Source organism: Leptonychotes weddellii, chromosome 3, assembly GCF_054177405.1.
Source record: "Leptonychotes weddellii isolate Sample4059 chromosome 3, ASM5417740v2, whole genome shotgun sequence".
Classification (NCBI taxonomy): domain Eukaryota; kingdom Metazoa; phylum Chordata; class Mammalia; order Carnivora; family Phocidae; genus Leptonychotes; species Leptonychotes weddellii.
The window spans coordinates 4,012,103-4,035,575 of NC_138371.1; the positions used below are offsets into that span (position 1 = coordinate 4,012,103).

General features: G+C 56.5%; 1 protein-coding gene across 1 annotated transcript in view; it reads right to left on the reverse strand.

Moving 5' to 3' along the window:
- Positions 1-4,026: 4,026 nt before the first annotated feature.
- The window catches only part of AGAP1 (ArfGAP with GTPase domain, ankyrin repeat and PH domain 1), a 370,769-nt gene continuing 351,322 nt past the window's right edge, over positions 4,027-23,473 (reverse strand). Inside the window, exons 18-19 of the mRNA XM_081815292.1 lie at positions 13,487-13,742; positions 4,027-12,012 (exon numbers count right to left, since the gene is read on the reverse strand). Coding sequence (XP_081671418.1) covers positions 11,809-12,012; positions 13,487-13,742 — 460 coding nt within the window. The 3' untranslated portion in view covers positions 4,027-11,808. The remainder of the gene's footprint in view (positions 12,013-13,486; positions 13,743-23,473) is intronic.

Consider the following 23,473-nt stretch of genomic DNA (forward strand, 5'->3'; position numbering starts at 1 on the left):
TGTGGTGTGTGCCTGTCCGGCTGTGGGGTGTGTGTTTGTCTGGGGTGTGTGGTGTGTCTGTGTGTGTCTGTGTTGTGTGTGTGTCCGTCCGGCTGTGGGGGGTGTGTGTCTGGGGTGTGTGGTTGACGGGTGTGTGTTGGTAGTGGGCTCTGCCCAGTGCGGTCAATGAGGTTCGTGTCCCTCCAGCTTTGCAAATAAACAGATCTTGAACGTGAGAGGAGCTAGAGATTGGTCAATACCATATGCAAATAAATAAGTGCTAATTGCCTGCAGTGTCTCTGGGTGTCAGGTGCGGTTATTGGGCCACATTTATGGGCCAATTAGGCGCCTTGCTGGACTGGCGCGGTGATAAATGGCGGCTCCGCGGTTTCTGGGAACGTGCCGGGGACGTGGGGCCACTGGAGCTCTGTGCTCACCACTGGCATGCCCGGTGGGCGCGCAAGGCTTTTGTCCCAGTGCGGGCCACAGCAGAGGGCAGGCCGGGACCCACCAGGGGCATCTCTGGGGGCCGGGCGGGGGGCCTCGTGTGAGGGAGGCCCGAGCGAGCCGCACATCCAGCCCCGGATGGGGGCCCTGGCCCACCCACCACGATCGAAGTCCCACCCGGGTGCCTTGGGATGGCCGGGGGTGGGGGGGTGCTGTGGGACAGGCCTGGTGGGGAGTGGTCCCGAGAGGCCCCGAGCGTCCAGCAGGGGGCACTCCTCAGACCTTCCACGGTGACGACGAGGCTCAGTTTCCTGAAAAGCAGACCGACCCGAAGAACATGGTCGGTGCAAGTGGACCCCGGGCACCCCGGTGCCCGGGCGGGGCAGGCCGTGGGCGGCTGGAGTTTGTTCCTTTCTTCATGCTCGCCTTGGGTCAGGGGATATTTGGCGGGGCCAGTATCCCAGACCCAGACAGACCCAGGGCCCTAGAACCACGGGAGGCGCAGGAGGGGGCTGACTTGTCCCACAGAGAAATGCACAGCGAAGGTCAGGGAGGGTGCCAAGAGCAAGTGCAGGGAGGCCTGACGGAGCCGGGGTTAGGGTGGGGGACGTCTCTCAGAGGGGCGTTTCACCTGAGACCCCAAAGATGAGAAGGAGCTAGCCACAAACAGTCGGATCTTCCCGGGGGAGGGAAAGGTGGGCCAAGGTCCAGAGCAGGAGAGACCAGGACGCTGGGGCATGGCTGGAGCTGACCTCGAAGGGCAGAGGGGCCCGAGGAAGCAGGTGAGGGGAGACAGGAGGGCAGAGCAAGCAGACGGCGGGGACCACCTTTAGGACTGCGGACTTGCTGTCAGAAGTGGGGAGTTGGGGGGCACCTGGGAGGCTCAGTTGGTTAAGCATCGGGCTCTTGACTTTGACTCGGGTCATGATCTCAAGGTTGTGGGATCCAGCCGAGGGTAAGGCTCCGTGCCCAGTGGGGCGTCTGCTTGTCCCTCTCCCTCGCCCCCTGCTTTCTCTCTAAAATAAATAAATAAATCTTAAAAAAAAAAAAAAAAAAGCAAAGCAAAGCAGCGGGGAGCTGTGAAGGGATCTCATGCAGGTAGTAGTGAGATCAGATCCCCAGGATTGTTGGGGGGCGGATAAGAGCAGGCAGGGGGAGCAGCTGTGGCCCCCTGGGGGCAGGGCTGGGTAGGCTGAGAGCAGAGGGAGAGCACCTGCGAGGGGAGGGGAGGAGGCCAGGGGGCTTGGGGTGGCTCGGCCTTCCAGAAGGTTCTATGTGCCGAGTCAGCAGTGAGAGGTCTCTTTGAACTTTGTTCCTCCGGATTCAGTGAATGGTTTGCTCCTAGCCCGAATGCTTCCTAATATTTAATCAATTTGTTTCAGGCATTTATTAATCAATTAACCAACCATTTCTCCGATTTTAGTATGAGTGAAAAATGTATTAATAAAAAACCCAACCACTTTCTTCAAAGTCAATGGCAAACTTTGAGCTTTAAAATGTACCTCAAAATAACTTTTTAAAAATACTTACGGAGAAAAGGTGGACAGTAACTCCCCAGAGAGATGGCACTGCAAAGATTTTGGATTTTTTTTTTCTCAATATGAAATGATATAAAAATATCTTTAAGACACCTTATATACATTACTAATAGAGTATATTCTGTATCCTAATTTTTAATTTACATGGTACATTTCCCCATGCGATAAATACATTTGAAATGACTCATCTTTCCATTTATAGATGTACACTGATTTATTTCACTATCCTCCTCCTGTTAGACTTTGGGCTTGTTTCCCGTATTTTATCACAAATACCGTAGTCACGAACATCTCTCATGCAAATGTTGAAGTAGCCACGTTACTCCTCGGGCACATTCCGAGGCATCAAATCCATTCACGTAATCAACACATGTTTACGGGGTGGAGGTGTTGTGTAGGCCCTGGGCTCCTGGGCCTGAGGGAAGGTTTTCAGGGCCTTTTACACGATTCCATACGGCTTTGCACAAATGCTGTTCGACTTCGTTTCCCGCAACGGCGTGTTCGTGTCAGTCCCACCCGAGTCAGGCCAGCGCTGATGATCGCTTTAGAAGAAACTCGGCTGTAAAATCTAGAGCTTCGGTCTTGCATGTGTTCCCTGGCCGGTCTGACAAAGCGCTCCAGGGCCTGGACGGACCCTCTGAGGTCGACTCAGGAGCGCTGAGTGGGGAAGGTGGGGACGGTCTTGGGTGGCGCTGGCCGGCACATGAGGAGCCGCCGAGCAGCAGCAAGACCAGGGCGGGTAGCCCACTGGGCACGTCTCTGGGGGAGCCACTGTTCTGGCTAGTGATGGAGGGCGTTTCGGGGAACCATAGGGTGGACGGGCAGAGACCATGTGCTTCCTGTGTAACACCCGCTCTCCCCCCTCCTTACCACCAGACCCTGCCCCCCTGAGCCGCCACATCCCCCAGCCTCCTTCACAGCCCCGAGTGACCTCACCCAGTGTGGCCAAGGAATGGGGGGAGGGGCAATGGAGCCACGAGTGGGGCTTTGGGGAACACTGGGTAGGAGAGGCCCGGCCGCTGCCTCTCCCCTTGCCTTTTCTCTCCTTCCCGTGTGGAATGCAAGAGCCTTATGTGAGTGCCCAGAGGGAACACGCAGCCACGGACCACGGTTGACCAGATGGCCGGGAGGAGGCTGGGCCCGGAGGGCCTTTGGGTGCCCATGCCCGCCCTGGCTTGCTGCCCAGTCCCTTACTTCATTTAAGCCACTGGTTACCAGACCCAAGAGAACCAACATGCGTGTAAGTGCAACAGATTCCTCCTCGAGCACTTTTTTGTCCTCCTTTTGCTTTGATTCCCCTGTAAGACAAGGAGCCTTCGTCACATTGTGCATGTGGCCTGCTGGCTGTTGTGGGGCCGCGTTGCCGGGGGCCGTGGGACCTCGTGTGGCCGGGTGGGATGCTGTGGCCCCCCCATGCCGTGAGAAAATCTCCGCAGCAAGTATCAGAACGGACATGTCGTGGGATCATAGAGCTTTATGTTTATTGCCCTGCGAGCGTGGGTGAGGGGGAGGACACCTGCCTGTCTGCAGAGAGAAGCATCTGGAAGGTGCTCACCAAATTGGTGATGTCTGGGTGGCGGCAGTTGGATGTTTTAATTTTCTGAGTTCGCTGGTAAAGATACGATGTATTTTATGTGAGAAAAATGTGATTTTTCTCACACTGCGAGTATTGATGAAGGCATTCTGGAACGGTTTTCTTTCCTAGCCACCTGGGAGTCCTTATCACACATCTGGGGCAGTGTGGCCCAGCGAAAAGACACTTCACAAGCATCAGGAACTTCCAGGCCCAGCCAATCCCCTGGCTGGGGAGCCATGGCCCCTCGGAGTGGCTTGGAGATGAACAAGTGGGAAGAGATGTTCCTTATCATCCTGACGCTGTGACTACAGCAGTGTGTGCACCGATTTCCTCTCGAGAGAGGTGGCCTGGGCCTAGCGCCTGCCTTCTGTAAGCACTGCTCCTCTCTGATTCACCTTGCCGGAGCGCACACACCCAATCAGTCGTGACCAGTGACCCACAGGCCCCGCCCCCAAGCCCCCCCACAAAACCTCCAGGGAAGCGGTGTAGACGGATTTTCATTTCTTTATTAGAAAGAGGCCTCTATCCTATAGCCACCTCTCTCCTTTACTTTACACATTTTTCTTTTGCTCTTTTTTCCCCCTTAGAATACTGTACAGCGGACACAAAAAAAATCCCAATGCAGGAAAATACAAACCGGCATATTTAATCAAAACAAAATCATATGAAATAATAAGCAAAGTGAAATGTCTGTCAATGGTCTTAATTACAGTACAAACAATATAAATAAAGCATCATTGAGTCATTGTGAAACAAACTTGCTGAATGAGGTAATATAAAAACGACCAAAAAAACCCCCAAAGAAACCAAACCCATCTCTGGATAAACCCCGGGCCACTCTTCCATCTTCTATACATTGTTATTTACAGAAACAGAAAAACGTGCTGAGAGGTGGGCAGAGACTCGGCCGTCCCTATTCTGAGAAACGCCTCTCGGGGGTCACCTCTGACCTGCTCGGGCTCCCGTTCAGAAACACACCCCTGACCCCACGAGTACCCCGTTCAAGGTCACGGGCAGGAGAGTGGGGGGCTGTCTGGGGGCAGGAAGCGCTCTCGGAACCCGTGTGGCCGTGCCTGGGGCTGGAGCGGCCAACTCCTCCAGCCCTTCCCAGGGCAGCCAGCTCGTGGCTCCCAAGGCTTTGTGCAGTGCCGTGCCCTTGGTCAAGGCCACACGGCCTCCCCCCAGCACATGGGTGCTCAGACCAGGACAGCGGTTGCGGCCTCAAGAGTTTGATATATTTCAGACAAAAGCCCAGTTGGAGGAGGACACCGCTGAGGTTTTTCAGGGTTTGGAGAAGGCATTATTTCTAACCTCGAGACGTGCGATGTGCCGTAGAACAGTTTCTAAACAGACCCATCGCCTGTGCACCATGAACAGCCCGATCCTCACTCAGGTCTGCCCGTGCGCCCTGGGGCGGGACGGGGAGGGCGTGATGTGCTCCTGGGAGCGGTCAGTGAGGGCTAACTCCCCGCTCGGGCTCCAGCTCATGCACCCTTGGGCCCCTCTGTCCTCTGACCCTCCAAGAGCCCAGGCAGGATGACCCTTTCCCCCAGGCCACTCAGTGGAATGTCAGCTGCAGAGCTAGGTGCAGTGGTCATCAGCTGGGCTGCCCCCAGGGTCTTTGAAAGAGGCCGGTCACTCAGGCTCTCTACATCCGGGCGCTAGACAAGGGGTGGAAAGCCCTTCGACGTCCTTCGTCAAGCCTGGACACTCACCAGCTTACCCGGGGCATCACCGACTACGTGAGCTTCTAGGGGTGGGTGCCACATCCTGTTACTCGAGTTTGGGCCAACTCAGATATTCGCTTCCCGGGCCATCGTGGACACCATCTGGCACGGGGGGATCAGGGCACACTCTGATTTGGGGGCGGCTGCTCCTAACACCTGGTTGCTCCGTTTGGAAGATTCCCCAAAGCTCTTACATCTAGGATGGTTCCTTTCTTTCACCTGCGTCTCAAGATGAAGGACGCGGAATTCCCACTGACTGAATTCTAGACTAGACCTCACTTGGCTTTGACAGGCGAGTTTCTATCCTACGGCACCATCATGACCCCCAGGGGGCATTCTCTGCAGAAGCCACACACCTGGCCCATGAAACACAAGCCCCGAGCTGACCTGTTGCACCCCGATGAAGGTGGCTTGCCCCGCATGGGCCCCGCAGCCGCCGGGTGACACCTGGCCAGACCCCTAGCTTGTCTGTCCGCTTGGCAGGAGCGGCTCACGGAGGGTCACTGCTGGGCATGCCTGCCTCACCCTGCCCGCCTCCGGGCACCGCAGGCCCTTTGCATGGGATGAGGCCTCGGACAAGGGCGTTTTTACCAACCAGGTGCGAGCCCCAGAAACCAATGCCGTCCTCTGAGAGCAAAACCAGCCCCCGGCCCCAAATGAAATGCGGAAAGGAGAGGCTTTCAAATCTGCGGTCCTGAATCCTTACTTTGGGAGGATGTTTCCCACACCGATGAAATTGAATTACTTCTAGAACTTGGGCATTTTAAAAATCACGGACTAAAACCCAGACCTTGTGGTCTCACGGAATCCCGTGCTGATGAAATGTCCCTACCTCCCACTCTGGCCCACACCAAAACACTGGAACTGGGAAGAAGCATCACTCTGTGCTCAAAAAGCAGCAGACATCAGAAATGAAATGGGGAATCCATTAATATTGCTTAAAAAAAAACTCTGTAAGGACAGCCTTTCTCCTCTAAGGGGAAGAACATCTGTGTTTTTGAAATACGAGTTCTAAGCTGTCACCTGTCCCTTCTTCCTGGAGGGGGGGAGGGGAGGGCCCGGCGGGGGCCTGCTGACCCTGAGCCGCACGGATGCTCTCTCCTCCCCAGCCGCCTGGCCGTTCTGGCTTCCAGGGATCACTCTGGGCCGCGGTGGAAATAAAAGCCTGACGCTGTTCCTGTCTGCTCGAGGGACTGACCCACTCCTTCTCTCTTCTGAGTAATGAAGCAATTCAACGTTTTGACTGAAAGGCGACCTGATTGAGATGCTTGAACCACGAAGGACCCATCAGGGTGCAGGGCACGGAGCAGGGCAGGGAGCCCACCCCACCCCTCAGTGGGCCAGGTGGGGAAGCCAGACTCCTGCCCCCGTGAGCCACACACCTGGGGGGCCTGGCCGGGCCACAGCAGGGGCGGGGCCCACACCAAAGACTCACTGACCACAGGCTTCCAGAAGAAAGCCGCTTGGGAATTCAAAAAAGCAACGTGTCGATAATGGCCCAAAGTGAAAAAATCCAAGTCTGGATGCCAAAGGCCCTTATTTAGCTTTTTGGTGAAGGATGAGGGTGAAAATCACTTGAAGACAGTACTTCACAGTGTGTGAAGCCCACGTTTGAGGAGGCAGTTAGAAATAAATTGTATTTCCTGGGAAAGAAAGATGTGTATCTTCAGCATATTTCTATTTGAATTCCTTCCTGACTGCTTTTCAATTTGTTTGCTTGAAGGACATAAATACAATCCAGGGGAGTTCTAGAAAGTCATGCCGACCTTGTGGGGCGCGTGAGGGATGGAAATAGAGCAGGTGGGGGAGGGGGAAACAGCCCATGGAGGGGTAATGGATTTGCTTGCCCATTATCTTTGCCTTTTGAGAAGTTTGGGAGCCTAGATCACACTTACTTGTAGAAGCTCTACATTGGTGCAAGGCTTCTGAACCTCCCTAGGTGGCAATGTGGATTTATTTCCAGAACCTTCTAAATGCGAGGAGGAAGGGATGGCAGAGCTGGAGTCACGGTGACCCATGTCACCCTGGAGCACAGCTTGGGCTGGGGGCCGGGCAGGACCCAATGGCCGCCGCCGAGGGGGGAGGATGCGTCCACCAAGCGCAGGCGCAAGACGAGCCGAGCGCCAGCCTCAGAAGGGAGAGTAGCTCAGCGCGGTGCTTGCTCACTGTGCAACCGTCCATGCCAAGCAAGAGGCCGCAGGGCCCAGAGGTCTGCCAGTAAAGCGTGCTCTTCAGCAAGCTCAGCACCCAGTGTGGACAGCAGCTTCCTGGTGGCTTCTGAAGAGTGGGAGGCCTGTCTGAGCCAACAACCCAACAGGGTGTCGGACAGAAGGGGTTTTCTTGGGCCTCAAGTGACCTTAGTGAATGCATGAGGGTAAGACTCAACCTTTCCTTTGCCTCCGGGAAAGCAAACTCAGACTACAAAAATCGGGGATAAACGCCAGGAAGTGGGCAGTGTGGCTCACCCCTTGGGAGCGGGGCTCTGTGGGCGTCGGGGCTCACAGAGAGCCTCACCCCTCCTCTGACACTGCTTCCCGCCCACGGGGGTCGGGGAGGGCCCTGCTGGCTCAGCAGAGGGGAGGGGGGCTGGCGAGCATGTTGTCCCGGGCTCCCCAGGGCGCCGGCTTGAGGAAGCAAGCTCTCCAGGCAGGCGCTCTGGCTTTGGGGCCGTCAGCATTTCTGTTCTTAATGAACACTCCCATTTCCTGAGCATCTAGCCCTGGCGGGGTGTCTGGTTGGCAGCGATCACACCGATTGGAAACCAACCGGTCATCGGATGCTGCAAGGCCACCCCCCCCAGTTTCACAGCTGAGGAAAGAGCGCCCCAAAGCTGGGTACCTGGCCAGGGCCACCCAGGAGGGGCCGCAAAGCCGAGGCCGGGTCTGCTCAGCCCCAGGGCCGTCCTTCTCATCACTGGATCCTGTTCTCCCCTCATCAAGTCAGTGACCGCTCCTTCACAGATGGAGAGAATGACCCTGGGAGGGTGCAGATGTTATGAAACTGGGAAGACTGGTCCTGAGGCCAGATGGCAGAGGCTGGGTGTAAGCCGACCTCACCAGGCTAGACAAAACTTCAAAAGACAGGCGGAACAGCAAGGCCCTGCCTCGGTGCCCAGGCTCACGGGCAGAGAATGGGCTCCTTTTAGGATTCTGGTCAAGAGTAATCCAACAAGAGCCCTCCACAGCCCTGGGATCAGCAAGCACCCCACTGCCTTCCCTTGCTCTCTGGGATAGTCACACAGCGTGCTCTTACAGGGAGACATGGAACCGCGCCTGCTCATGGGGCCCAAGACTCATGAACATGTCACTCACTCACCCTCGAGCTGCTCATCTCCTGGGATGACAGGAGACAGGAGGGGCCGGGGCCCCATGACTGGGGCTCTGGGCTTGGTGAGCCATCTTCTTACCAGACCTGGGAGTCTGCTCTCACAGGATCAGAATCGAGGCTCCTTCCTCTGCAGGGCTTCTGTGGCCAACAGAAGGAATCCGGCCAGATGGGGAAGCTACCCTCCCCGGTGCCCACGTGCACCTCTGCCTACCCTACCCCAGCAGGTGGTGTCAAGTTCAGGGGCATTTACTTCTGAAGAGAAAAGGCTACGAGGATGATGCAGTGGTGTCTTCCGTGGGAGCAGACAGTGACAACTTGGCCGCCTTCCTGAGCTGGTCATTTCTAACACCAGCCCTTGTGGCTCTTTGCTTCCCTGCCTGAGCGTTAGCAAGGCTTTAAGGATGAGAGCATTCTGCCGGTGAAGAAAGGCCTTCTGGTGTGACGCTGAAATACAGGCAGATCGGCCACCAGCCACCTTTATTTTCGAGGAAAACCCTTGACACCCACCACCGCCCCTGCCCTGCTGCCCAAACTCAGGCTCAGGAAGGCTGGCCGCCTCCTGGCACAGATCAACATTGCTAAAAATAGCGGAAGAGGGGTCAAGTTTTCTGAGAAGGAATCAATGAAGTCCCCGTGTCGGAGAGAGTGAAGGGAGAAAAAACAAAAACAAAAACAAAAAAACCCCCCCAAACCAATCTGGCATTCAGGTCGTGAAAGGCTAAGTGAAAAAAGAAGTCATTTGGGAAAATATTATATTATAAACACATATAATAATATGTACACACTCATATACATCTCAAAGAGAAGCCTTACAAGGAATTCCGTTTCTTTTCAAAACAAGGCTTCGCTATATGATAGAGCATTCCTATAGTGGGAATTAACTACAGTGAAATAATTTAAGAATATCATTTATACTATATCTGCGTTCACTACATAAAGTCTATGCTAAAGGCTGTGCGGAGGCGAATGTGGATAGCTGGATTAGAACAGTAACGCGTTCTTCAAAAATAGGCAGACATTTTTTTTCCTATTCACATTTAAAATAACTACACAGTGATGAAACACAGAATTAAAAATCGTGGCGGTGGGGGTGGGGGCGGGGAGGGAGGATTAGGGACCTGTTGTCAAGGCTCTCAGCCTCGCGGCTTCTGCACATGCTGTTCCCGGAGCCTCCTGGCTTCCACGCAGCGGAATCAAGGTTACAAATGTCCATGAAACACTGACCCACATATAAATTCTGCGTAAAGCTTTATTTTTTCCCCACCTACTTAAATTTTTTTTTTTCTTAAAAAGTGAAAGAAGAGGAAAAACTTACAAAATAGAAGGTTTAATGTAGGAGAGTAAGGGACCTGCCTGGAGGCTGCCGGGCAGACGTGGCCGGGCGGACGTGGCCCTGTTCCTGTGCGGCTGCAGGGCCAGGGTCGCCTGCCAGGGGGACGACCCTCTTCTCGCTCGGACTTTAGTTAAAGGGCTCCAGGCACGGCCCACCCCTTCCTTTTTAACCTAAGGTGTCTCGATCTGGTTTTTACTGCATTTGGCCACCACGCTGAAGGCGGCGGAAGTCTGAAGCCGCCCCACACCTCGGGGACGGCAGGTCAGGTGACCAAGTAAAGGAGATGGAGGGCCTGGCCGCCCAGGGAAGTGTTAGCGATGCCCGCGGGCCAGCCGGTGCCCCCGAGCTGTGGGTGGCCGGTCATGGCCTGCCTCTGCCCAGCTCCCGGGGCCGGGACTCAGAAACTCATCCCCGGCTTCCCCACGGCCCCTTCCTCCAGGCTGGCAGAAGCGGCATCAGATCTAAATAATGCGAAATCACATGCCTTCTCCCCATCCCCTCTTCTCTCATAGGATCTAAGGGTCTTCTTTTTCTTTCTCGATTTTAATAAGCAAACTGTACCACCATCTTCTTCGGGTAGGTTCCTTTTTCAAAGCTGTCGATCACAGTAATGGAAGTGTTTGCTGCTGGGAGCGCTTTCCATGTACAATGATCTGTAACCCTCTTATCTCAACTAGTTGCACGTTATTAGTTCACATCCAGTTCAATTTATAAATTAACAGAGGTGCCATTTGTCTGTACAAAAATCAATGCATATTTATGAACTTCTTTTATTCAAATAGATTTTCACAATCTTAGCTAAAGACATGACACAGAAGCCTGTGGGACACTCCGGTGTGGCCTGGCAGTGACCGAGACCCAAGACATCCACCTTGGCAAAAGGAAGTAAAATATCTCTTAGGTTGGGGGGATGGGGAATAGCCTTTTATGCCTTTACTGAGTTTACTACATGGCCTCAAAATGTTATTAGCTTGAATTCGTGATTTCCTTTTGAATTTCTGACTTACTCTTATTTATTTTTTCCATTTTGTTTTTGCACCAAGGAGACTCCAGTCAAATGATACTCAGCAACTGATTCCCTCTCTTTGGACTGAAAAATTAAACAGATACTAAATTATGACAGTGAATTTAGAAAGGAGGGCTCCAAGGGCTCGAAAGAACATGTCTGGGATAATATGATGCTTCTAAGAAGTATTGCAATCACATCGTGGCAATCATCAGAGCGTGCTGCGTAACTACCTCCTCGGCTAATATGCTTTCTTCTCGGTGATGACTAATCATGTTCTATTAAACAGCGGTAATGCTGGAAGAACTCAACTATACAAGTGTAATGAAGCCGGTATTCTCCGTGGACAGATTAGCTACAACTGATTTGACACATACCATCATAGGGGCTTCAAACCTGACAAACTCTGCTTGCTTCTGATTTATGCCGTCAAGCTCCTCGGAGAGGAGATGAAATCGAGTGTTCCGTCTGGTAGAGGTGAAATGTACTGATGTGCTTAACTGCCAGTTAAGGAGAGGTACCCTTCTCCTTGCTCCTCGCCTCCCCTCCCCCTCTCGTCCCCGTCCCTCGCGCCGCGCTCCGTGTCTCCAGGCCGCGGACGGACGGGGGCAGGGGGTCCCTCGCCGTGTGCTATCGTCGGCAAACCAAGGCCCACCGGGCGCTCCTGCTTGTCGTTAGGGCAGTTTATGAAAAGGAATCTGCTGGGCAGCCTCCTGGCCTCCTCTTCGCCCCACGAGGACAGTCAGGTCTTGTGACTCCGCGTGGGGGGAGGGCGGGTGACCACCAGGAAGAGGGCGGGGACGGACGGGACTCACGTGTCGTGACTTCCGCGAGAGAGGGCGCCCGGGTGCAGCGGGCGGGTGGGCGCGCGGCCCTCAGATGACGGTGGGCACCCTCCCGCTGCTGTTGTTGCGGTTATTGTTCTTCCGGGACAGGTTGGGCGTGGCCATGAGCACGAAGCGCTCGTCGGGGCAGCCGTACTGCAGCAGGACGTCGGTGCACTCCTGGCTGGAGGCCTGCCGCGCGTACGCCAGCGCCGTGTTCCCGTGGGCGTCCCGCGCCATGACGTCCACCCCGTACTGCGGAGGCAACAGAGGGCCGTTAGGACCCCGGTGGGGGGCGGCGCAGCTCGGGCAGGGACACGGACCCCCGGGGCCGGGCTACAGATGAGCCGGAGGGCAGGCAGATGGCCGGTGCCACAACCCGCCCCACGGCGTGCTCTTTGAAAGAATGTGCTTTTCGGGCCGCCCGGGTGGCTCAGACGGTCGAGCGCCTGCCTTCGGCTCAGGTCATGATCCCGGGGTCCTGGGATCGAGCCCCGCACCGGGCTCCCTGCTCCACGGGGAGCCTGCTTCTCCCTCTCCCTCTGCCCCTACCCTCCTGCTCATGCTCGCTCTCTAATAAACAAAACCTTTAAAAAAAATAATGTGCTCTTTACAAGTAAAAGCCCCTCCTTTCTGCAGCAGACCCAGGATAATTCTCGTGTTGCTATTTCTATTCTGACTTTCCAATTATAAAAACAAAAAATAATCACTTCTTGATCTCAGAGGTGATTCCTTTCCCTTGTAGGAAATACACATGTAACACGTAAGAGCACAGGAAAGTCAGCTACTACCGTGCGATTTGGTCCGACCGCTGGCAAGTGCTTCCCTCCGCGCCCGCCAGGCACCTCGCAGCACCAGCTCTCTGCCACCTTCCATGGGGACCCGCAGTGGGCGAGCCCCAGAGGTGTGCAGGCTGCCCCCTGTGGCCCAGGCTGTGCCCTGCTCTGCACACTCTCCCTTCCCTGTCCCCATTCAGGCTTTATGACAAATGCTTCCATAGAAATTGAAGAAATAATTTTCCCTAGTAGAAGTTAACCAGAACAGGGCGCCTGGGCGGCTCAGTCGTTAAGCGTCTGCCTTCAGCTCAGGTCATGATCCCAGGGTCCTGGGATCGAGCCCCGCGTCGGGCTCCCTGCTCAGCGGGAAGCCTGCTTCTCCCTCTCCGATTCCCCTTGCTTGTGTTCCCTCTCTCGCTATGTCTCTCTCTGTCAAATAAATAAATAAAATCTTAAAAAAAAAAAAAAAAGAAGTTAACCAGAACAGTCTAGAAGAAGCCCTTTGGTAAAGTCCTACCATATCAAACATCGAACTCTGGGTCCAGTATTTTTGTGTCTGGCCAAGGCAAAACCACATAAACTAGCTGTGTCCTCGCTCTCCACCCCGCTCCAAAACAAAGATGCTGGGAGTCTGTTGTAAAAGGAACAAGAGGGACACCTCCAGCCACGCTTGAGCCAGAGGGGTCATGAGAAACACGAACTCTGCAGACACCCTGGCCCCTGGCGGGCAGAGCGTGTCCCGCTCACCTCCTCCCTCCCTTTACTCAGTCCTCAGGGGGGTCCTCAGGCACGGGAGCCTGAGAGCCGGGGGCCTCCACACCGAAATCCCCCATGCCCTGCCCGCATCGCTTCCCACCTTCAGACCTCTGACCCTCCACAGGGAAGATGCCCGCAGAGCAGAACAAGGCGCCCCCCGGCATCTCAGCACGGTGCGCGGCCCCTGGGTGACCTACCCAGATCAGGAGCTGCGCCAGGACCACGTTCCCCTTCCGGCAGGCCAGGTGCAGCGCTGTGCGGCCGTCCCCCTCTCCGCAGGTCTCGTTCACCTCCTCCCGGGAGCCGTGCGCCAGCAGCAGGATGACGGCCCGCAGGTCCTCGTCGGCGGTGGCCCGCAGCAGGTGCTGGCCCAGGGACAGCTCTGTGCAGGGCAGCGGCGCCAGGAAGAGCTTCTGCTCGTACTTGGCCCGGATCCACCGCTCCTTCTCTTCCCTGCAAGGGCCACCACACAGGCGCGATCACCGTCAGGAAGGACAACCGGGGCCAACACCCCCCTCTGCTCCAGAACCTTGGTGGTCCGGAGGTCTCAGGGCAGAAATGCAATAGTGGGAGAGGAGTGTCCTCACAGAGCACAAGGAAGCCCCCTGAGGGACATGTTTCCCAGATCGGGGTCCCGGCCCAGCAGCATCAGCACCACCTGGAAACTTGTTAGAAATGCAGATCCCCAGGCTCTGCCCCTGACCTCCTGAATCAGAACCTCTCGGGGAGGGGGGTTTCTGACGCCTGAAGGTGTGCACAGAGGCCCATGGCCTTAAGTTCTCATGTGATTTCTTTTGGTTTTTGTGCAGAAGCCGTGGCCAGAGGAACCCCCTTCCTGCCCGAGGTCCGACGCAAGGCAGGACGGCCCGGAGGCCCGCTCTACTGTAAGCAATGACAACTTCTGGTTGGGATTAGAGGACCCTGCTGGAGCTCAGGCCAGGGGACCGGATGGCCAGTGGGCTCCCCCCACCTGGGTGTGACCTGGAACTCTTAGCTCTTAACTCCTCATCCGGGCAGGGAGTGTGTGAACTCCCTGGGGTCCCCCAATGCTTCAGTTAAGGAACATCTTGTTACAGGCCCACGTTTGAAACCACAGAGACCCCAATGGGGAGGTCTGGCAAAGACAAGCAAACTAACTCAGTTACGACTGGGTTTTGAAATCTCTGGAGACCTGAGGAAGGCTGAAGTGGAGAGCGTCAAGGTGTTTGGGGGTCCAGCCCAGGAGACAAGGCAGGGGGCCTGGGGCCAGAGCTGAGCTAAGGGTGCAGGAGGGGATGACACCAGGGAGGAGAGGGCAAGGGCTTGGGGACACAGACGGCAACGAGCTGCAGCGGGTGCCCCTCCCCCAGGAGCTGCGGCCTGCTAGGAACATGCCTCCTGAACTGGGGGAAGAGGGGTCCAAGTGGGACAGGATGCTGCCTATGACATCTGGCAGGAGGGCTGGGCATAAAGAGGAGGGGGCAGAATGGGAAGAGAAGGTAGAGAGAGAAAGGAAGAAACCAACTGCAAGGTGTGTTCGTGGGTTTTGGTTTCTCAAAACGGGGTGCGAGAGACACTGAAAACACCTCAGGAATCCTCGCAGCTCTGCAGCTCGCCTGGGGCAAAGAGGAAGGGCAGGAGCCCAAAGGGGGATTTCACTAGTAGCTCTGGAGGCGAGCGAGTCTGGGGGGCGTGCAAGTCTGGGGGGGCGAGCGCGCCGGGGTGGGGGCGGGTGGGGCGCCGCTAGCCGGACAGATGCTTTTTGATGAGGACGATGAGAGATGAAAGGACAGCCCTGCAGAGCAGAGTGACTGTCATTACCGAGACTTAAATAACACACTCCTTCACCACTGCCCCCTCCTAAAATCCAGCATCTCCCCGCCCCCGGGAGAAGAATCAGGGTACATAGCTACACACCACACAGAGAATCACTTAGGGCCTCCTCGATACTCTAGAAAGAAAACTCATTAACCGTGACATTTTTCCTTCCGAAGTACAGAAGAAAGGCCTTGTTTACACCTTTTACCCGTGTTTACATTGCGCCTAGTGATCTAGTGTCGGGTTAGCCCTAATCTGTTTTTAAATACTTAGGCAAACAAATTCTTCCAGGAGTAAATCTGGATTAGTTTTGCTTCACTTCCTGGTACATGCGAGCGACCCCACAGTGACCCCCGACCCTTTTCATGGGGAGATTTCCAGGACAAACACTCGGCTACAGCTGAGAACCCACCCCACACCCACACCCCACTGGGGACTCTGTGGCGGGAGGCAGCCTGCACCCTGTCCCTGTCCCTACTTGGGACAAAATACAAGCACAAAAGCAACGGGCAGGAGAAAGAATGCTCCAAACAAATCGTGTTTCTCATGGTATTTAAAAAAACCTTATTTAAAATGTATTTAACATACGTTGATGCATTTCATAAATCACCAAAGAGAAGGAGCAAAACGTGAATGCAATGAAAAGGGACAGTGGGGAAGGATGCGTCCAGATTTTCAAGTTCCAGTTTGCTAACTCTCGTTTTTGGGGGTAGGCATTAAAATCAGAACTGTTTTATTCTGCTCTGCTGGATTTTAATGCGCATTGCCAAATCACCCAGGGATAAAACAGAGAACCGAACATGGTAACTATCATCCTCACTGTAATTATCCAATTCTCTTTTTAATATTCGGATGCTCCAGCCTAAGACAGGACAGCCCGCAGCTTCTGAGCCCCGTCTGGCGGCCGGCGTGTTCTCCCAGGGAAGTGAGGGTGCCTTTCTGGACTGGGGTCGGGTCACCCCACAAACAAGCTCACCTGGCTTCATGGAAATTGACACGTGTCTCAACAATTGTTCTGTTTATTAAACTGTTCCTCGCTTTTCAAAGTTGGTGCTGTTTACAATACGTCACAAGGACGGATGCAGATTTTAGGGAGCTGAATACTATCTTGGGAGCTTCTTCAGGAGGAAGACTCTAATGTTATGTGTGTGAAATTAGGAACAGGCTTTTGGAGAGGGCTCCTGCAAGGGAAGGCCCAAGGCTTGAACTCTTCACGGCTGGTCCACCTGCGACCCCGCAGAGCTGCAGCGAGGTGACTATTACCAATAGGGTTTCAGAACCTCCACCAACTCAAACACAGGGAACAGGCTTGCTACAGGGGGCCGTCCCCGAAGGAGCACTGCAAGGACCTGATGGGGACCGCCTCTTCCAGCCCCACTCCACCTGGTCCCCCCAGAGCTGTCTTAACGTGTGGCTTTTGTCGTGTGGTGGAACCAGGGCTCTTCACCAAGACTTCTTTGCCGTTCAAAAACAGAAGCTTCCCACGCTGGCTCCTGGGCCCCGCAGGATTGCAGGGCGCCAGTGTTTTTCTGAGACGAAGAGGGACCAGAAGGCTAAGGGCTTCGTGCCTGCCCCAGGCGCACGGCAGCTTGTAGGAGCGGGGAGCTCCGACAAGGGCATGTGGGTCTTGCTAATTCAGGAAGCCGTTATCTAGAACCCAGGTCCCCTGGTCACCGCGCACCCTGGCAACGGAGGGGGTAACCTTCGCCCTGGGCGCTTTCCACAGTGGCCAAGGGCGGGACAAGAGAACCGCCAGGACTGCAGGGCCCTGGTTTTCGTTAATGGAGACGTGGCGTCTATGTGCCTGCCTTGTTCCTCCCCCTCGCAGTGTGGACTTCCACACCTTCGGGGACCCCCTGGGCCCTGTTGCCTCGTCTGTAAAGGGGGTAAGTGACGACTGCAGCAGGGCGGGCGCAGGGCCGAGGCCGCCTGTTTGGAGGGTGCGCTGGCCAGAAGTCGGGGCTGTTGGTGCCGTCACGATGGAGCCGTAGAGAGTCTCTAATGATGCACAGCTGCTATCGAGCATCTGGGAGCTCACCCATGGGGGTGACACGTGGGACAAAGGGGGGCCGATGGCACGGGGGCCCGTGGGGGTCAAATCCGGGCTGTCAATGCGCTGGGCAGGGTGAGGTGGGGGCCCTTGGCCACGGGCCCTGACAAACCCATCGGCGCCCTGTGACTCCCCCACAACCTACCACGGGTAGAGGGGCTTGGGACGCTGGGCCAGGGGTGCCCGGCTGGTGTGAAGGACCCCGTGGCTGTCAGGGTGTCTGGGGCCAAGCATGGTTAGCCCCCGTCCACAGCCTTGAGATGTCTGATGTCTTCCTGGGTGCTACGGACTGAACTGTGTCCCCCCAAATTCATATGCCGAAGCCCTAACCCTGATGTGTCCGCATTTGGAGACCAGGACTCTAAGGAGGCCACTGAGGTTCAGTGAAATCATAAAAGTGGGGCCCTACTCCACTGGGACCGGTGTCCTTACGAGATGAGGAAGAGACACAGGGATCTCCGTCCGTGTGACGGCACCCTCTGCAAGCCAAGAAGAGCTCTCACCGGAAACCAACCCTGGCACCTTGACCTTGACCTTGCGGCCCCCAGAGCTGTGAGAAAATACATCTCCGTCATTACAGCCACCTGCTCTATGGTCCTCCGTTCGGGCAGCCCAGTCCGACTAACATCCTGGACAACCACAGTCTCCATCACTGTCATCTGGCTTCCGTGCCCACAGTTAATACATGAAAGACGGACACTCTGGTAATGACTTCTTTGCTACGAGAATATTCTAAACCATTTGCCCCCAGAAACCAGGATGCCAAAGCACAAATACGCTAATTGTTACTCTGATGTCCCAGTCTCACTTGTGGGATCCCCCGCTTGTCTTGGCCGAGCCTTTCATTTTCCCCAAGGAAGGCCAGTTCAAGAGCAGCGTGGCTAGCAACAGATCACTTCACCTCATCCCAATCCCCTGGAGGCCCGCTGCTCACAGCCTCTGTTAGCTAATGAGCTAAAAAATGACTTATTGGCATGGCCGGCCGTCAGCAGAAAGGAGGAGGCCCAGCTCCTCATTTGAGCTCCGTGCTGACACACCTTTAAATAAATCAACCGCGTGGGAGCAAGAGAAAATGAGAGAACAGGCAACTAATCAGAAGAAAGACACTGACCCAATCCCCCCAAATAGAAAGAAAACATATAATTGAAGGTGCAGTAGTAAACATTTTCTTCTCTTCCTGCCTGAAATGAAACCCCTTTGTGAGGGGGCCCGCCCCCTCCTCCTGCCCAGGGGCCCAGGAACCTGCCCGGTGTGTGAGCTGAGTCGTGGGCCGGCCGGGTACTGAGCACAGGACTTGGGGATCAGAGGACAGGGAGAGGCCCGGGCCCCGGAGCCGTGTGACCACGGCGTCTTACGGGGTCTGCCGGGCTACGATGTGCTCTGGTCCTGCAGCCTGACAGACAAGGCGCTGCCACACTTGACCTTGACAAGGCCAAGGCTCCACGTGTTCCCCAAAGACGACCCCTGGGACACGTCCCACCTGCAGCCTGCCTACGTAGTACCTGCTAGACGGAAACAGCCCCCCCCCGCACCAGTAAGGACCAGTGAGGGTGCGGGGCGGCCGCCGAGGCCCGGGAGCACTGGCGGCGGCGATGCTGAGGGTGAAGATGATGATGATGATGATGATGGTGGAAACTGGCTTTCCTGAGCATCCCCGGTCACGCTGGGCGCATGTTACGTGTTTCCACAAAGGAGCTACGTTATCAAACCCCGAGCAGAAGGCACGTGTGATGGCAGAGTTGTGGCTATATTTTGAGAAATGACAAAAAGGAAAGGCCATTTCCTAAAAAGCGTCAGTTTTGTCCCAAGTTTCAGAAGAGGTCAAAGGGTGCACAGTCTGCGATGGACGGCTCCTCCTGCTTTCAGGGAGGGCGGCTGGGCTGCGAAGACCTGGGCAGCCCGGAGTTGTCCAGGCAGGACGGGACGTGGGAGGAGGACGCTGCCAGCGCGAGGCTGGGCCAGGGCGAGGCTCCCGCAGCAACCCCGGCCTTCCAGACGGGCTCGAGGGACCCGCCGAGGCCCGGGCCTTGGCTGGGCCACAGCCCTGCTCCCTCTGGCCCGTACGGGGGCCGGGTGGGGCGGGCAGGGCTTTCCAGCCCTCTCCAGCACGGCCCGTGAGCGAGTGCCCGCTGTGCCACCCGCCACTCCCAGGGCCCAGGACCGTAAGCCAGGTGATGCACGGGGGGCGGCGGGGGCAGCTTACTCGGCGGACGACACGATCCGGCTGGAGTCAAGACAAGGATCCAGAAGGAGGTGGGGCAGGGACAGAAATGAGCACCGAGGCTTGCAAAGGAAAATGTGCACGGTCGGGTCGGGGCTGTGGGTCGGGGTAGGGCTTTACCGCGGGGTCTGGGGCCACGACCCAGGGCTGGGGCCGCTCAGCGTGTGTGCGCTGCACTAGGCTCCGTCTTAGGTTATGGGGTCCAGTCGTGGAGTGAGGGCCACCCTGCCCGATGATGGCAGGCCACTGCGGTGCTCAGCTCCGGGGAGACATGCGGGTCGCCGACGAGCCAGAGGAGACTGCGATAGAAAGTGTCCGGAATCGAAGAATGCTGCCAGGGCAAGACGCAGACGGTGCCAACGACTACGATGGCAAAGACCTCAGCTGTGAGGGTCACCTGCCCTCGGTAACAGAAGGGTGGCCTGGGAAGGGCTGGGCGTCCCAGCACCCGGAGCTGCCCGATACCGGGCTGGCGCCTTTCCAGCCCCGTGAGCAGAAAGGCTGCCGCGGGAGGCGTCCTGCGTGAATCCGCCAGACCTCCGCCCTCCACCTTTGCAGCTGTGCATCAAGTCTTGAGCCCCTCATCCTTTCCCCGCCACCGTTTACAAGTCTGCGGGAGCCATGCGGGGGCTTTCGGGGATCGACCCGTGCGCACCTGTTTATACGCAGGCCAAGAGTCACTACTCAAATGGCTTGCCTCCGTCACCCGGACTAGGAGCGCGACCACTCATGTCACAGCTACTGTTTGGTAAGGACCTCTGATGTGTCAGCCACTGGGCTGAGCTCTTCATAAATTATCCGGTTCTGACGACACCTGGTGACGTATGTGGGTCTTACCCTGTTTCTGAAGGGAAGAAGGTGAGCCCCAGAGAGGTGAAGGCAGCTGCTCTGGGTCCCCCGCCGGTGAGGGCCAAGCTGCTGACCCCGGGGGTCACCGCCTGAGCTCCTCCAGGCTCCGCTGCCTCCCAGGCGAGGAGACCTGACGCCAGGTGAGCACCTGGGCAGCGGGTTCCGGCCGGGCCCGCGGCACTGCCCCGCCCGAGTCTCTCTTTGGCCATCTCAACAGCTGCTCCCTCTCCGCGGGGAAGGCTGAATCGTGTTACCCAACGGGACAGCGTGAGCCACGCACTGGCGTGGAAGTGTCATCGGGGTGAAACAGGAGTTCTCTGCTCAGCTCCCCTAGACGCCCTGCACCCGGGCCAGGTACGTAGCAGCCACACGCAGCTGGCGGCGGCCGTCTGGGATGGTGCACGTGGTCTAGAACGTTCCCACCGCGGCCCGCATGGGACAGCGCCCTTCCAGACGATCTGTACTTCCTTCCCTCCCATTTTTCTCCTTACCAAAACTATTTGGCATTACAAATACAGAATGAAGAGAAAGGAAACCACACAGAGGTGAGAAAAGTGAGTGCAAGCATCACAGATACCGGGACCCGTGACAGGAGTGTGGTGAGGTGAGGGGCCCGGGGCGCCAGGGGCCCCCAGCAGCTGCGTCCCAGAGGGGCCCTCGGTCACTGTCAGCGAGGAGCCGAGTGCAGGGCAAGTCTCCCGGGCCCATGAGGGGGACCCGGAGAGCGAGGAAGAGCCAGGCTAGCCCCCATCCTCAGAGAAGTGTCATCTTGACGCGGTGCCCCGTCTCCACTCCCCACGCGTCGGAGAGCTGGAGGACGCAGCGCACGTAACTGAGATTGGCTGCATTTTAAGTCTGGCAAGGAGGGCTCAGCAGGCTGCCAAGGGGGAAGCGAGGTTAACGGGCTGGATTCCCAGAAAGGGCAGTTTGTAGCAAATAACCGCAAAGCTTCTGATCGGCTCTCGGCACTGTTCTGCGGAACCCCAGGAGGTGAGTCATGCGGGGCACGGTCACCGGTGTGGTGACCAGATGCCCCGTCGGGTCCTCGAGGACCTGTGAGCCTTGGAGGATCTGGGCCCAGCCTTCCACTCCGCACCCAGACTTTTGCTGGCTGCCTCCATATGACGCGGACCAGCAACGGCCTTTCCTGAAAGCCCCCTCTGTGTCAAGTCTAATGTGTTCATTTTTATGGGAACCCCTCCCCCCAAGTGTTAAGAGGCCAAGAACGTTTTTGGGGGGCCTGTCACTTGTCACATTGTTCTTTTCGGAAACATCTCTCTCCCGCCTTCATGGGCTGGGAGAGGATTTGTCAACACTGATTTTAAAGGAGATTCTGGAGCAGAGTATATGGGAGTGAAGGGCTAGCCTTAGCGGCGAGGAGACGCGCTCGGCTTACACGGGGCCGGTGACAGTGATGGGAGAGGGAAGACAGGGCTAGCTAGCAGCAAGGAATTTCCAAAGTGTCTTTCTGCCTCAAGCAAAGCAGGAACTGGGAGGGAGGCACAGAAGGGGGGCTGGAACAATATGTTAGGAAAACAGGGGGCTTCCTCTCTCTGCAGGGGAAGACCCCGGCCTGCTGCAGGCCGAGCACTGAGCACTTGGCTGCCCCTGGCATGCATGCCTTCTCCCCCGGCCGCGTTGCTAAGGGAGGACGGCCAACAAAGACCGATGGATATTTATTCCTTAATTACCGAAAGCTTTTAAGAAACTGGCCACTGTAAATCCCGCATGCAGAGAGCAGGAGGCAACGGACGAGGATTTATGCTCACGGGCCAAAGACAAAATAAATATCCCGCCTGACTTCTGATCAATATTATGAGTGTTTTTGCCAACCTGCAGGGTGTTTTATGAGCTCGGAGGAACAGAACAGAATCATTATTAATTAAATAAAGTCAACTGTATTAGGCTTATTACTTCTGTGAGTCACAGGTAAGGGTGGCCAGCTGCAGGTGTTGGGGGCGGGCGGCTCTGTGGGCAGCCCAGGAGGCGGGAGCACGCGCTAAGGTGCTCTGCACGCCCGGTGCACACTGGCTCAGGCCCGCTTCGACCCAGAGGCCAGTGGATGAGAGTGCTGGTCCCCATGGGCAGAGCAGGGTCTCACCCCCACACCTCAGTCCGGGGTTCAGGCTGAGTCCTGGGGCCCCTGTGGCTTTGCTTTCATTAGCACTGGGCACCTGCCAACACCCGTCTGTTCGGAACCCGGCCAGGCTGAGCAGAAGTATACTCTGGGCTACAAGCAACAGGGCAGAGACAGCATCATCCCTCTCAGGTTTTGGGACAACTTGCAGGGATTCTCCTTGGAAATCTCAACGTAGGCATAAAGGAGATGTGAGGCCAGGTCACAAGCTCGAGTTGGCCTGGGAAGGGGGAAACATTTGGCTAATTGCGGACCTGACCCAGCTCAATCCTCACAACCTGTTGGTTGTCTACGATGGGCCAGGCAGTCACAAAGAACGGACCCGGGTGTCTCTGGGAGGGCCACGGCTGGCCCTGGAGCCCTTCGCCAGGCACCCACCCCCCCTGGGCCTCCGTTTCCCCTCTGGAGAGGCTGGGGGATTTAAATGCCTACTGACTCTGAAGTTTAAGGTCCCGCGGTAACATCGGCTCGAGAGATTGTTGGCAGTGATGGGACAGGGGCGGGCATTTGTCTCACTGGGTCCACTGGAAGGAGGGCCTCAGCCTAGCTTCCCATTTGGACAAATACACCTGCGCAACACACGGCCACTCCCTCGGAGCTCTGGACCATCCATGTGGGGCCCAGCACACTCTCACTGCCGTATGCAGCCGCCCGCCTGGGGCCTGTCCAGGTCCACTCCTGCGTGACCTGCAGACACCATCCTGCTGCCACCACCACTGTGGCTGGTGAAGGTGGATCACCGGCCCAGCCTGCGGCCCTCCGAGAGTCACCTGAACTGCCTTCTCAGGCCCCATTCACGGGAAATTAATCCCACAATGGGAGAATCTGCTCATGTTTACTTTCTGGTCCCTGGAATTACTGCATGGACCCCCCAGGGCCCATCCCCCTCCAACCTTTAAGTGCCCACTTGGGAGGCGACCAATGAGAGAGGGTGGGTGTGGCTGGAAGGGGAGGCGGGGGCCCGTCCTCCCAGAGCCCTGGACAGGGGAGAACAGGCATGGGGGCAGGTAGCGGGGGCAAGTGGGGGGCCCTGACGGCAGCTCAGAGCACGTCTGACTTGCATGAAAATCCTTCTGAAAACTTGGGGTACTATGGAGAAAGGCGAAACGCCCAGACTCTTCCAGAAGCAG